This window comes from Sporobolomyces koalae (genome assembly GCF_050403365.1).
Source record: "Sporobolomyces koalae JCM15063 DNA, S_koalae_JCM15063T_v1_ctg61, whole genome shotgun sequence".
In the NCBI taxonomy this organism is placed as follows: domain Eukaryota; kingdom Fungi; phylum Basidiomycota; class Microbotryomycetes; order Sporidiobolales; family Sporidiobolaceae; genus Sporobolomyces; species Sporobolomyces koalae.
The window spans coordinates 1-12,685 of NW_027481710.1; the positions used below are offsets into that span (position 1 = coordinate 1).

At 54.0% G+C, this 12,685-nt stretch overlaps 6 protein-coding genes across 6 annotated transcripts; 3 read left to right on the forward strand and 3 right to left on the reverse strand.

Moving 5' to 3' along the window:
* Nucleotides 1-140: 140 nt before the first annotated feature.
* On the reverse strand, nt 141-2,798 carry JCM15063_006491 (uncharacterized protein; the record flags this gene model as incomplete). The annotated part of the gene is made up of 7 exons (XM_076681236.1): nt 141-362; nt 449-731; nt 809-1,038; nt 1,147-1,384; nt 1,454-1,511; nt 1,619-1,786; nt 1,869-2,798. Coding segments are annotated over 7 exons (2,129 nt in total), but the record flags the coding sequence as incomplete, so codon positions are not given.
* Nucleotides 2,799-3,062: 264 nt separating this feature from the next.
* On the forward strand, nt 3,063-4,333 carry JCM15063_006492 (uncharacterized protein; the record flags this gene model as incomplete). The annotated part of the gene is made up of 5 exons (XM_076681237.1): nt 3,063-3,065; nt 3,126-3,162; nt 3,228-3,272; nt 3,340-3,363; nt 3,456-4,333. 5 exons carry the CDS (start codon nt 3,063-3,065, stop codon nt 4,331-4,333), a joined length of 987 nt encoding a protein of 328 aa, XP_076531610.1.
* Nucleotides 4,334-4,469: 136 nt separating this feature from the next.
* Nucleotides 4,470-6,928, forward strand: JCM15063_006493 (uncharacterized protein; the record flags this gene model as incomplete). Its single annotated transcript, XM_076681238.1, has 9 exons — nt 4,470-4,512; nt 4,664-5,053; nt 5,153-5,318; nt 5,394-5,658; nt 5,749-5,941; nt 6,013-6,195; nt 6,271-6,361; nt 6,440-6,649; nt 6,751-6,928. 9 exons carry the CDS (start codon nt 4,470-4,472, stop codon nt 6,926-6,928), a joined length of 1,719 nt encoding a protein of 572 aa, XP_076531611.1.
* Nucleotides 6,929-7,048: 120 nt separating this feature from the next.
* Nucleotides 7,049-9,290, reverse strand: ATG22 (Atg22p; the record flags this gene model as incomplete). The annotated part of the gene is made up of 8 exons (XM_076681239.1): nt 7,049-7,210; nt 7,307-7,743; nt 7,807-7,986; nt 8,071-8,395; nt 8,466-8,614; nt 8,681-8,764; nt 8,831-8,990; nt 9,081-9,290. 8 exons carry the CDS (start codon nt 9,288-9,290, stop codon nt 7,049-7,051), a joined length of 1,707 nt encoding a protein of 568 aa, XP_076531612.1.
* A 344-nt stretch (nt 9,291-9,634) lies between these two features.
* JCM15063_006495 (uncharacterized protein) lies at nt 9,635-9,957 on the reverse strand (the record flags this gene model as incomplete). Its single annotated transcript, XM_076681240.1, has 2 exons — nt 9,635-9,686; nt 9,749-9,957. The coding sequence occupies 2 exons, from the start codon at nt 9,955-9,957 to the stop codon at nt 9,635-9,637; spliced, it is 261 nt and encodes an 86-aa protein (XP_076531613.1).
* A 512-nt stretch (nt 9,958-10,469) lies between these two features.
* JCM15063_006496 (uncharacterized protein) lies at nt 10,470-12,626 on the forward strand (the record flags this gene model as incomplete). Its single annotated transcript, XM_076681241.1, has 5 exons — nt 10,470-11,069; nt 11,148-11,339; nt 11,416-12,009; nt 12,101-12,437; nt 12,517-12,626. 5 exons carry the CDS (start codon nt 10,470-10,472, stop codon nt 12,624-12,626), a joined length of 1,833 nt encoding a protein of 610 aa, XP_076531614.1.
* Between the last annotated feature and the right edge of the window lie 59 nt (nt 12,627-12,685).

Below are 12,685 nucleotides of genomic sequence, written 5' to 3' on the forward strand. Positions count from 1 at the left end.
CCCCCCCCCCCCCCCCCCCCCCCCCCCCCCCCCCCCCCCCCCCCCCCCCCCCCCCCCCCCCCCCCCCCCCCCCCCCCCCCCCCCCCCCCCCCCCCCCCCCCCCCCCCCCCCCCCCCCCCCCCCCGCAAAGAAAAACGCACCAATGTTTCTCTGTCCATTCCTTTCCGTTCGTAGCCAATTGTCTCGCAATGTCGTCGTGACTTCCAACTCCGTTCTCGTCCCCTTTGAAGAACGCCATGATCGACCACAAGTCTTGGTAATCGGTCGAGATCGGGACGTAGTGTACCCAAGGTTGAATCATGTCCGAGTACCATTCAGGGAAGATCGTACTCTTCAACACGAGCGAGTTGCTACTCATCAACCTGGCGGTTTTGCCGAACTCACAATGATCAGTGCTCGTATCCTTTTTTTTTTTGCCAGCTCTGGGAGCACCATCTTTGGGACATGCCTGTGAAATCTTCCCGACCATCCATTGCCATCGATATCGATCACGTATTTGTACTCGTTCTGTACCTCAGGTTCCATGAACCCTTCGTCCCATCGAAACTGTTTCTCAAAGTCCCGACACGTGGCGAGATCATCGCATTGCGTCGGTTCCCCGATGAACGCGAAATCAAAGTATCGATTCGCGAGAGTTTTCGATCTTGCAGTGAACGTTGACATGGGTCCGAACGAAGTAGGGGAATCTGCAGGCGAGTAAGGCAGCGTTTTCGAACCCGATTCGAATGGCACTGCGGTACAGAACAACTGATACCTCAGAACCCTGCCCCGAACATATGCAAGTGAGAGACAAGGGGGAAAAGCTTACAGCGACACAGTCGAATCCGTTGACTCCATTTGCGATGATGTTCAATGTTGAGGTCGGCACCAGTCGTACTACCTCTCCACACGACCTTGTCATACATCTTGTTCTCCCATGCGGGATCATCCCCGAGGCGATAGTCGTACTGATCTACCGGAGAGATCAAAAAGTCGGAATGCATCGAAGTCGTCGTCGAACTGAAGATCGGGTACAAGATTCCCGGTCGAGGTCCGATCCTGAAAAAGTAACAGACACCGACGTTCATCAGAGATCAGTCTCTGACGAGCGGCGGGAGGGGGTTTCTTTCTCGCAAAAGTTCGAGCCAAAAGAGGACCTTTCCGTACCAAGAAGTGAACCCATGGATCAATTGCCCCTCTGGGTTGTAACACAGGTCCATGGTTGCAGTGTGGTTTACGATCAACTTTTGCTGAACGGGTTCGGCTTGGTTCCAGATCCGGTTCTGTTCAAACCGAGCGTCGACGCTTTCGTAATCCCGCAACGGTGATCCTGGAGGACACACATTCGCCCATCCGTCGAGGGTCCAGTCGTTCATTGGGTCCGCCGTTTCAGAGTCCGGGAGCACTGTTTCGACAATCAAGCACCAGGTTGAGCTTGTTGTCGAGCTGGTTGAACTTCGTAGCGTAAGCCTACCTTTTCCGGCTCTCGCGGCAGCTATATGTTTTGCTCTACTTTCGCCGCTCAACACAATCTGGTGATATCGTTACACGGATCAGAAGAAGCGCGGAAAGGAAAGGGCGGTCAGTTCTGCCTTGTGATCGTAACAGCATCTCTTGGCGGGGTAGTCGGCGTCCGTACCCAAGGTTGATCGTGACCAGTGAACGTAATGTTCATGTTGGGCAGGTTGTGTGAGATTTTGGCAAGCAGTTTGAGCATCTGCGTGGGTCTTGGGTTTGTCGAGGTCATCGGTCCAAACACCTTGACGCTCGAGCCTCGGTCCTTGAGCTCGATCGTGAACGTCTTGTCCTGTCGGAACACGACCCGTGAATAAAAGAGGTGAGCCCTGGTCAGTCCCGGCAAAGAGAAGAGCGAGAACCTTTGGCCGCACCTGCAACCAAAACTGATCGTCAAACTGCAATTGTTCGTGTCGACGCTTGATCTCTCCGGGGCTGACAGCGAGGAAGGGGGTGACGAATTGATCGACGAGGTCAAACTCGTCTCGCAAGACAAAATCGTTCGCGAGCGCATGGTAGAACCACTCATCGAACCCTCGTGGTGGCCGTCGGTGGTACCGTTTCTCGTATTCGTCGATCGCTTCCGGCAGAGTTTTGCTCTGTCTCTCGAGCTTTTCGTTCCATGTCGCATTCGCGTCTCGGATCAGTTTGTGGATTGGATGCGGTTCTTGTTTCGTCGGGGTCGCAGGTTTGCCTCCTCCGCCTCGAATGGGTTTCAACTGCGCTGGGTACAAGATGCGTCCAGCCTGCTCGACGTACTCGTACCACCGGAACGGATCTTTCGCGAGTTCGAGTTGTTCGATACACTCGTTGCGCCAAGGGAATAAAAGACACAGTTTCGAGAGTCCTCCTCCTCCAGCGTCTGTCGAACCTGTTCGAGCCGGCTCTGCATCGTCGAGTTCCTGTGCGAGCTGAATCGCCTTGCTGTCATTTCCGTCGTCGTCGTCGTCGGCATATCGGACTCGGGTCCAGCCGAGATCGTCGTCGTCATCGCGACCCATGAAATCTTTCCCGAACCCTCCCTGTTCGAGGAACCCGGTTCGACCTCGAGTGATTGCGGCCTCGTTGACGATCCATATACCAACGACACCAATTGTCGTCAGAACGACAAACAGCAAGATGAACTTGGAGCGACGACCTCGAAACCGGAGGATGGACGGCACGAAGTAGGAAGCAGGCGAATTCGAGAGCGAAGACGAAGTTGGAGGTCGGATCGAAAGGCGACGACGTTTGTCTTGACGGTGTTGTTGCTGCTTCTGAGTATACAGCAACAATGGGTCGCGGTGAGACGGGAGCGACGACATGGTTTCTCGACGCGCCGAAAGTCCGGGAATATTTCCCAAGTCTCGATCCGCACACGAGGTCGAGCGGACCGAGGCGAGTGCAGGCACAGAGAACTGGTCGGGCCGACGAAGCGAGGGTCCGGCGCCGAGGTGAGACGGTCGGCGGTGCCAGTGATCGACAACGACAGACGCGCGCCGGCGTATTGATTAGCTTTGGAAATTGGGATTCAAGAATATGACAGCACAAGTCGATCATTATTCTCTTTTCAGACAACCCCCACCACCATGGTCAGTCTCGCTTCTCACAGACTTGGAGCTTGTGTGCTGACAGGATACATTCACTTGCAGTCCCGTCACCGTGCAGTCAAGAACCTCGATCTCGATGGTGAGTCGGCATGCTCGCTCTCGTAGATCGTTTCACTGACTCTGCCTCGCCCCGCTTTCGGACAGACGAGCTCGACGATGGCGCGTTCGACGAAGGAGATTACTACGATGGTTCGTCTTGCTCGTGCATGGGTTTGATGCGCTCCTGGCCGTGGGCTGACCCATCGCTCGTATGCAGAAGACATGACGTCGGAGCAACAAGGTCTCTCCTCCTGCCTTCTCCCTCGGGCGCCTCCGTCTTGCATCTGATCGCATTCACACTGACGCAACTGCCTCAAAAACATGTTCCGACAGCCCAAATGAGCGATGCACTTCGTCAAGTTCTCCAGGTCCTCGGACCCGCTTCGCAATCAGGCATCTCGGACAAAGAGATCCGCGACAGTCTGTGGGACTCATACTTTGACGTCCAAGGCACCGTTGAGCACTTTCTTGACCAGGTTCACAAGCGCGAACAGAAGAAACAAAAACTCCAAGGTAACTCTCTCGAACCTCTCGATCCCGTTCCTGCTGCTCCCGAACCCGAAATCGCGCACACGCGACACGAACTTGCAAATCTCTCAATTGCCGACCCTCCACGCACATCGGCTTCATCGACTTCTTCGAAACTCGCGGCCAAGATTGCCGCGAACAAACTCGCCAAGTCCGCTTCGACCGTCCCTCCTCCTCCCGCGTCCGTACCCGCACAGTCTCAAGAGGTGAAGCAGAAACCTCTGTCGAAACTGCAACAAAAGATGCTCGCGGCGAAACAACCCAAACCTTCCGCTACAGCCCCTCCAACAGCGGCGTCCGCACCTCCTATGTCTTCTCTACCCGAAGCTGGCGTCACGCAGACCGATGCGATGGCCGTCGACGAACGCGAGACCCTGCTGCCTCCTTCCTTCTCGGCACCTCCTCGAGACCTCTCCGCTACTCCTTCGCCCTTTGCTTCCTCCCTCTTGCCTTCGAGCCTACTTTCTTCCTCTCCTTCGAGTGCGATGTCCGTATCTACTGGAGGAGGAGAAGGAGGAGGGAGGAGAGACCTCGCGAAACACTTGTCACGCTCAATCTCGCCGACTACAAACACCTCGCTCGTCATCTGTACCGATTTGTGGGGACCGAGTCCGGATGACAAGGTTATGGATGCGAGGAAAGGGACTGCGCTTGCTGCAGGCGTAGCAGTGAAGCGAAAATGAGCGGATGAGAGAGACGAAGGAAGAGGAACTTAAAAATTGTACAACATGGGAATAAGGAATATGTGCGAAAAGGGATAGAGAATGAGTCTAGAAGACGGGTCAGGCGGGGTAGACGGAGGAATACTACACTCGAGGCATGTTGTTCGGAACCGAACCCTGGACTGACCCTCCCTTGCTTTGTTCGTCCCCTTCTCTCTCTCTCTCGCTTCCCCTCTATCCCTCTTTCTTGGCTTTATTTCTCCGATCCCTCACACACGATCGACCTCCATCGCATTCTCTCTGTCGGAATTCCCTCTCTCTCCCCCTACCCTTTTACAGAACAACGTCAAGCCAAACAGCCTAGTCCAGCAACGAAAAAGACTCCGGCGTCGAGCGGCACTTCGACTCCCAAAATCTCGCTCAAGAAACCTGGATCTTCCTCGACCACGACCTTGTCTGCTGGATCTGGATCGAACGGGGTCCCACCACCACCAGCACCTCGAGTAGATCAATTGAGAACCGATATGGAAGCGATGGGACTCTCGTCTGAACCGAAAAAGTCACTCGCTCAGATCGAACTCGAAGAGAAGGAGGAACGGAAGAAACGAGAAGAGAAAGAGAAACAACTCGAGGAGGAAGAGAGTCAATTGGTCCTCAAGAGCAAAGAGAAGATTTTGAACGAAGTGAGAGAGAAGGAACAACAGGAAGGGGAGAAACCTACACTCGCTCTCGTCGTAATTGGTCAGTTGTACCTCTGGACTTCATCTTCCCCGGAACGATTCATCAAGTATCCTGGGAATTGACGTTTTCTTTTCTTTTTTTTCCCGAATGGTTGATCAGGTCATGTCGATGCGGGCAAGTCTACGTTGATGGGGAGACTCTTGTACGAGTTGGGCGAGACGCAAGAACGCGTCATGGAGAACTACCAGAGGCAGAGCGACAAGATGGGCAAAGGCAGTTTCGCCTACGCATGGACTTTTGACGCGATGGACGAGGAACGGGAAAGGTTCGTCGAGCGGTTCCTCTATCGAACAAGGATACCTTGCTGGCACTGACTGGAGGCGGCGGCACTCTGCTTTAGAGGTGTCACGATCGACGTTGCGATTGATTCGTTCCAAACCAAGAGCAAGAAGTTCACATTGATCGACGCACCGGGACATCGAGATTTCATCCCAAACATGATCTCGGGCGCAGCTCAAGCAGACGTTGCCATCCTCGTGGTAGATGGGTCTAGTGGAGCGTTCGAGAAAGGGTTCGAAGGCGGAGGTCAAACACGAGAACATGCTGTACTCGTCAGGAGTCTCGGAGTTCAACAATTGGTCGTCGCGGTCAACAAACTCGATGCAGTCAGTTCTTCCATTTCCTCTCGTCTTCCCAGGCTCAAGAAAGGTCTTGATGGACTGATGGACGAATCTTGTGACCTGTTCTCGATTCAGGTCGATTGGTCTCAAAAACGTTTCGAGGCGATTCAGGACCAATTGCTACCATTCTTGACGACTCAGACTGGATTCAATCAGGACAAGATCACTTTTGTCCCCGTTGGAGCCATGTCGGGAGAAGGGTTGCTCGGAGTGAACAACGAGATTCTCAAGAGTTGGTACGAAGGCCAAACTCTGGTCGAAACCCTCGGTAAAAACTCGGTTCTCTAACCTTCTCGCTTTCGTCGTTAGCTGATCCAGGCGTGAGTATTGTGCGGACAGATTCGCTGAGTGTCCCGAAACGACTGTTGGAGGCACCATTGAGGATCCCAGTCTCGAACGTGTTCAAAGGTCAATCGGCGACCGCTTCGGGACTCGCAGTGTCGGGAAGGGTCGAGAGTGGGATCGTCCAGGTAGGAGAACGGTTATCGGCACTTCCGGGAGACGAATCCGGGGTCGTGCGAGGTGAGTCCGGAGTTCCTGCTTCATCTGAATGAGAAGCAGAGCAATGACAATGTCGCACTCGTTGCTCATGTACAGCAATCGAAGTTGATACCGAATTGGTCCCGTATGCGGTTGCTGGAGTCAACGCAACCTTGTTCCTGGCGGGAATTGATGCCTTGCAACTCTCGTAAGCAGTTGCCCGTCTCGCTTCGTACAAGCCATCGGTTCGAACAAGCTGACTCGTCTGTCTCTCTATCATGATCAGGGTTGGAACTGTGTTGTGTCCACCATCTCAACCGATCCCGGTCGTGTCGTCGTTCCTGGCACAAATCATCGTGTTCGAACCCAAGTACCCAGTCACGGCAGGGTACGCCGTCGAATTGTTCCACCACTCGAAAGACGTGCCGGCGAGTATCGCGCGTCTCGATGCTGTACTCGATCGTACGACTGGACAAGTCACCAAACAAAAACCTCGGTCAGTCTCTCTTCCCTGCCCCTTTTCCATACATCCTCGCCATGTCTCGATTTTATACAACGAGCTGACGTGGGTTCGCCTATTACTTCGAACACTTCAAGGTTGTTGACCAAGAACTCGTCTGCGAGAGTATTGGTTCAACTGAGACCAGCACCCGGGATCAGGTCCTCGAAAATCCCGATTGAACCCTTCTCGATCAACAAGTCGATGGGTCGAGTCTTGTTCCGAAGAGGAGGAGAAACGGTCGCGGCGGGAATCGTACTAGAATGTATTTCTTGAATATAGGGAAAACGGGCAACCACCATCCAATCTCTCTCTCTCTCTCTCTCTCTCTCTCTCCGATTGCGATTGGGTTCTCCGTGAGAGACGAGAAAGGACAAGGGGGAACAGAGGTTTCAATCATCTGGGTTCGTACTCGTCAGCTTGTTCGGGTTCGGGTTCGAGTTCGAGAGGTTTTTCAAATCGTTCGACATCTTTCGACCCTTGTTCGAGGTCGACTCGTATCAAGATGGGGAGTGAGATGAGAAAGAATGCCAAGATCAGGTAGAACCCGTGTCGAATCTGATTTCGCAGCATCAACGAACCAAGGAAAGGAGTTAGTCTTTCCGTTTGAACTGGGAGCAAGGTCAGAAGAGAGATAGAGAGAAAGAGACGCACTTGACCCGTTTGATTCGTGATGATTGAAACCAACAGAGGTCCCAAAAAGGAACTACTCTTGTCGGTGATACTGTACAACCCGAACCACCTCGCCGCTTGACCGATCGGAACCAATTCCGAATAACACGTTCTCGAGTAGCTCTGGAACGATCCATACAACATTCCAAAACCGATCGCAAGCGAGTACAATTCGAATTTCGATTCGAGCGAAACAATTCCCCAGATTGGAACCAAGGTCGATCCGAGCACGAGGAGCACGAGGACTCGAAGGTTGGATCGAGTCATCCAGTTTGATTTGGATTGTAAGTACGGGACTAGGAGAGAACCGATGATTCCTGCACTTGGAGTCAAGATTGCGACGACGATGAGGGAAGAAGTTGAAAGGTTGAGAGTCGTTTTCGCAAACAACATGGCGGTTGAAGTGAGCGTGGCGAAACCTGTTGAAGGAAATACCGGATCAGTCGCTACTCTTCCGGGAGTACACGATAGACCTCCCTTACTGTCGCTCAGGAGGAACCATGCTGAAAGAAATGTGAACGTGTTGGGTAACTTTCTCCAATTCTTGAGCATGATACCGAGTCCCCTCCAACTGTCTCGTATTTGTTGCCGCAACTGCGATATTCGCACCGGATCCCGCTCTTGTGAGCGTACGTTACTATCTCGAAGATAGTGGAAAGCGACTGTTGCGCAACAACGATGAGGCTCAGCTTCTTCAGAAGTTCCACGAAGGTTTTCCGCATGGGTCGGAAGCGATCCTCACTGACTGATCGACCCGAACAACCAACACGCACCACTGATCGCGATTGCGACCCTCAACGGCCAAGTCTCATCTACGTCTCGAGATCTCTGATTGAGCGATCCGATGACTGGCAACATTCCAATGAGGACGAGGATTCCAGCTGCATAGCCCGCTGCGATCGCTCTCGAACTGATCCTGGCCGTTTCTTGACTCTTGAGCACCGCGTATGATGTGAGCTTTGAGCGAGACGGGGAGAGGGAATCGAGCACGGTAGATCGCGCTTCGGTCACCCTTTGCGAGCGTTGAGCCAAAGATGGAACTGGAACAAGTGCAAACTCTGCTGCGTCAGTCTTTCGAGTTGTACAGTGAAAAAGTTCCGAGATTGGGAGACGATTCCGCACGATACGAGTTCAAACAGACGCCTGCCGCTCCAAACGACACGTTCGAGACGAGAGCCAACACGGTGCACAATGGCCACACGTACGAGTGTGCAGACAGGAACAAAAACGAGATGCTCGAGAGTGAGCCGATGAGGGCGAATGACGCGAGTAGTTTTCTCCTCGTAGAAGCTGAGAAAGTGTGTTTTGGGCGTCAGAAATAGGGTAAAGTGGAAACGGCGAGGGAGCAAGACTGACGATCGTCTGCGACTGAACCAATCGAGATGACCGTCAGAGCTTGAACCGCGACCGAAGCCGAATAGACAAACAACGAGAACGAAGCTAAAGTCGGACAACTCTCGTCAGTCGGGCTTGGAGGAAGTAATAAAGATACGGAGGGCGCTGTACCGGTATCGACCCAGGTAAAGAGTATTTTGACGGCACATCTCGAAGGACCGCCCTCTGGAGGACACGGAGTGACATGTTCAGGTGCGAGCGTGCCATTCGATCTCGCGTACGTCTCTATGACAACGGGAAGGAACAACGTTCCAGCTGCAATGACCCAGATCTACGCGGAAAAAGTGGAGAGTGGGAGCTTGAGCATCGGATCCGCGAGGTGGTGGGGGAAAGAGAGAACTGGAGCGTTCGGTCTCCTCACTTCTGATGCGATTGAATAGACGTAGAAGCCTAGCAAAGCCGATTTGTATTCGGTGACTGGCGTAGCGGGCTCGAGATCGGCCGTGTGAGAGGAATCCGAGTCGAGTTCGGCTCCAGGTGGGAACGTGAGCGAGTGCGTCGAATGCGTCGACAAGGCAGGTGACAGCAGAGGAACTGCTTCTCTGTCTCCGTCTGCACGCGCTAGCGACATGCTGTCATCGCAGGGAGGACGCGACGGGATGCAACCGTAACCTCGAGCCGATCAACCACGAATTCTCTCCTCTCTTGCTCTCTCGTTCACAAGGAATGGAAAGAGGTTGGTACCCGCAAAGACACCAGTGTTGCTTTGAACAAAGAAATGCAGATCAACCCGACCCTACTCTGTATCGTTGTAGTTTACCTTGCGCTGCCCTTCTACGCCCCATGGACCCCCTCTTTCCATCGTCAGCTAAGGCGACAGTCTTCATTGGTGATTAGGATGCGATTCAAAGGCAAAGGAAGCGAGGACAAGGCGCGATAAATAGAGCGAGAGGTCGTTTCAGGTGGTTGATGCGTTTATTGGGCGTACGACCAGGTGTTCTTGAGGAGACCGTCAGCAGTCGCGAGCCTGTTGAGCGTTTGTCAGGTCAACAGCACGATGTGAGAAGCGAGAAAGGGGAAGGGACGCACCTGTTGAGCGAGTCGTCCGAGTCACCCTTCTCACGGAGGGTTCCGCAGAAGGCGTAGGTGACGTTCGATCCGGTCATCTTGCCCTCCTCGTCAACCTCGGCGACGTTGATCTGGACCGAAGCGTGGTCCTTGGCGATGATCAAGCGGTTGGTAGCGCTGCACTTGCGGGGGACGTAAAGGTCGACAACTTGGCCCTGGTCGTTCTGCATGATGTCCTGATTTGCCTGTAGCGAGCGAGCGAGTCGGGAAAGAGCCAGGTCCGTCAGTACCTAGTTGGGCGAGTCTGAGAGTGAATCTCAACCCCATTCCCGCTCGCGTGCCGCCTCGTCCCGCTCGTCCCGGTACACGCGACCGTTCCAGTCCGCACTTTGGCCTCGAGACTACCGCTTCCTCGCCCTCGAGCGCGCGAGCTGCGGTCGAGCGGGCGCGAGGCGAGGTTTCCGATTTTTTTCTGCCAGCTCGCTTGATCGCAATTCAACCCAGTACGTCCTTGGCGAGAGCGGCGCTCCAAGAGAGACTGCGTCGTCGACTGTTTGGGAGTTGTTCTGGTACGGGTCGTACTTACGGGTTGATCGAAACGAGAGATTCGGTGGAGAACAAGAAAGGGCGATTCCAAAAGTCGACACTACATGTTGCAATTCAATTGAAATTGCAATTCGAGAGTTTCGACTTGGCGACGCCAATCTGCCTGCGCGCGAGGGAACCCCCACCCCGGCCGTCGATGGACTACCCGACCGCTTCTTCCTCGCGCGAGTCGCTGTTCCGAGCTCGATCCGGCCCGTCGAGTAGCGTCGCTGAACGGCAATTCAACTCGCTCGCGTCGATCCCGCATGCGACCGCGATCCACTCGTTCGCGACGACTCCGTGCTGCTCTCACCTGTACACCGGCGGTCAAGATGGTTTCGTACGTCGGTACGCGTTGTTCCCAACCGTGAACCCACCCCCGAACCTACACACGTCCTCGAGCACTGCCACCGCTGGTTCCACTTCGACCTCGAATGGAGCACTCGCTTCGTCGACGACCACCCCGTTCAACTTGACCATGAAGCAACCTACCGTCGAGAAACTGGTCGATGGCACCCATTCGGCCCAAGCTGGAGCGACTCCGAGATTGCCCGTGCTGAGTGGATACTGGGAGAACGAAGAACCTCCCTCGCTCGAACCCGGTTCCGAGGTTGGCAACTCGAACTTGGCCCCTCCTACTGGTGCAAACACAGGACCGGTCAAGTGGGGTGCGAAAACTGTCGCGACGGGAGCTCAGACTCCCGTGTACAGTCTCGCCGTTCAATCTCAAGAACTGTGGGGTCTCTCGGGCACGTCTGTCAGTTTGCCTCTCGTCTCTTCCTTCCTTTGCTCGTGACAACGGCGATCTGATCTTTTTACTGTCACGAGTTGACAGAAAGGTTCAATCAACTTGTTCACGATCCGACACGATGAAGGACAAATCCGTCACGTCTTTCGTCCCGCTTCAACGCCAGCTCTCTCTGAGTCGTCCTCGGGTCATTCGCCAACGGCACCTGTCTCGGTCCTCACACTCGATCGTACCGACGAAAAGTCATTCCTGTCTGGAGGTTGGGACGGGAGGATCTTTGTAAATTAGCTTTCATCTGCCTTTTCTCAAGACTATCGAAAAACGCTCATGACTGCGGTTTCTTTTCTTTCGACAGGATTGGGATCTCGATACGGGCAAGGTGAAGAGAGCGTTTCTGTCGAATGGACCGAATCGACAAATCTCGTCCATCTCGTACCGACCGATTTCTACCTCTTCTTCACCGAAACACCACCTCCGTTCGAACGGTCCTACAACCACTTCAATCGATGAAAAAAGCATGGATGTCGATGACGACGCTGATGCTGATGCCGATGGTGATGCTGATGCCGACGCTGATGGAGAGTTGGATGCCGATGCCGATGGCGAAGTCGACGATACTTTCTTGACCGGTACCAACGGAACCGCCAAGTTGAACCCGATCGGACCTGATCCTGCCTCGTCGGTCCCTCTCGTCGATCAAAAGTTTCACGATGAGCTCGATTCAACAACAACGGGGGAGGAGGGAGGAGGTCAATGTTTTGTCAGTACGAGTCACGATGGCATGGTCATGGTATGGGACAAACGTCTCGGTTCATCGAGAGCGGTCGTCAAGAGGTTTGGAGATTTCGGAACTGAACTCGAACAGTTGCAACTCGTTCCCAAGGCGAAAGAAGGACAGGACGATGAACGCAAGGGCAAAGCTCGTGCACGTGATAAATCGTGTACCTCGGTCAGGCCTGCTTCCCTTTCTTCTTGTCTTCTCGCTCGTACCCTCACTCGTACGCGCGCGTGGACTGACGCAAATCATTTTTGGAAAACAGGCTTGTTGGTCTTCGGATGGGAACCAACTGCATGTCGCTCGACACTCTTCGACGTTCTCGACGTACGACTTGCGACACTCGGACCCGATCGCGACATACGCGTTACCGACCTCGTCCGGACCGATCACCTCCATCTTGGCCTTGTCGAACGGGACTCAAGTCTTGACGGGTAGTTGGGACTGTGTCAGGTTGTGGGATTTGAATCACGCTCGACCAGCTAGTCGAGATCGGGCAGGAGGACAATCTCGGAATTGGAATGGGTCGGTTGAAAGCGGTTCTCAATCGGGAGTCAGGATCGTTGCTGGGGCACACTATGGAGGGACTTTGTCACACATGCGTCAGTGGTCCTTTCGATTACCACGGGCTCACCGTCGGGCTTTCCACGCTGAACAGCGGTTTGCTTCCGACTCATACAGATGTCGATCCGTTGGAAAAGTGGTTGTTTACGACGTCTGGGACACGAGGGTGGCAAGGGAACAGTACTGAGAACTTGGTCATCAACGAGATTGAATCGCTACAACAATGATACTTGCTCAATGCCAAGATTCGCCTTGTTCGGGCTCCAAAATGTCACCTTTCGTCTGC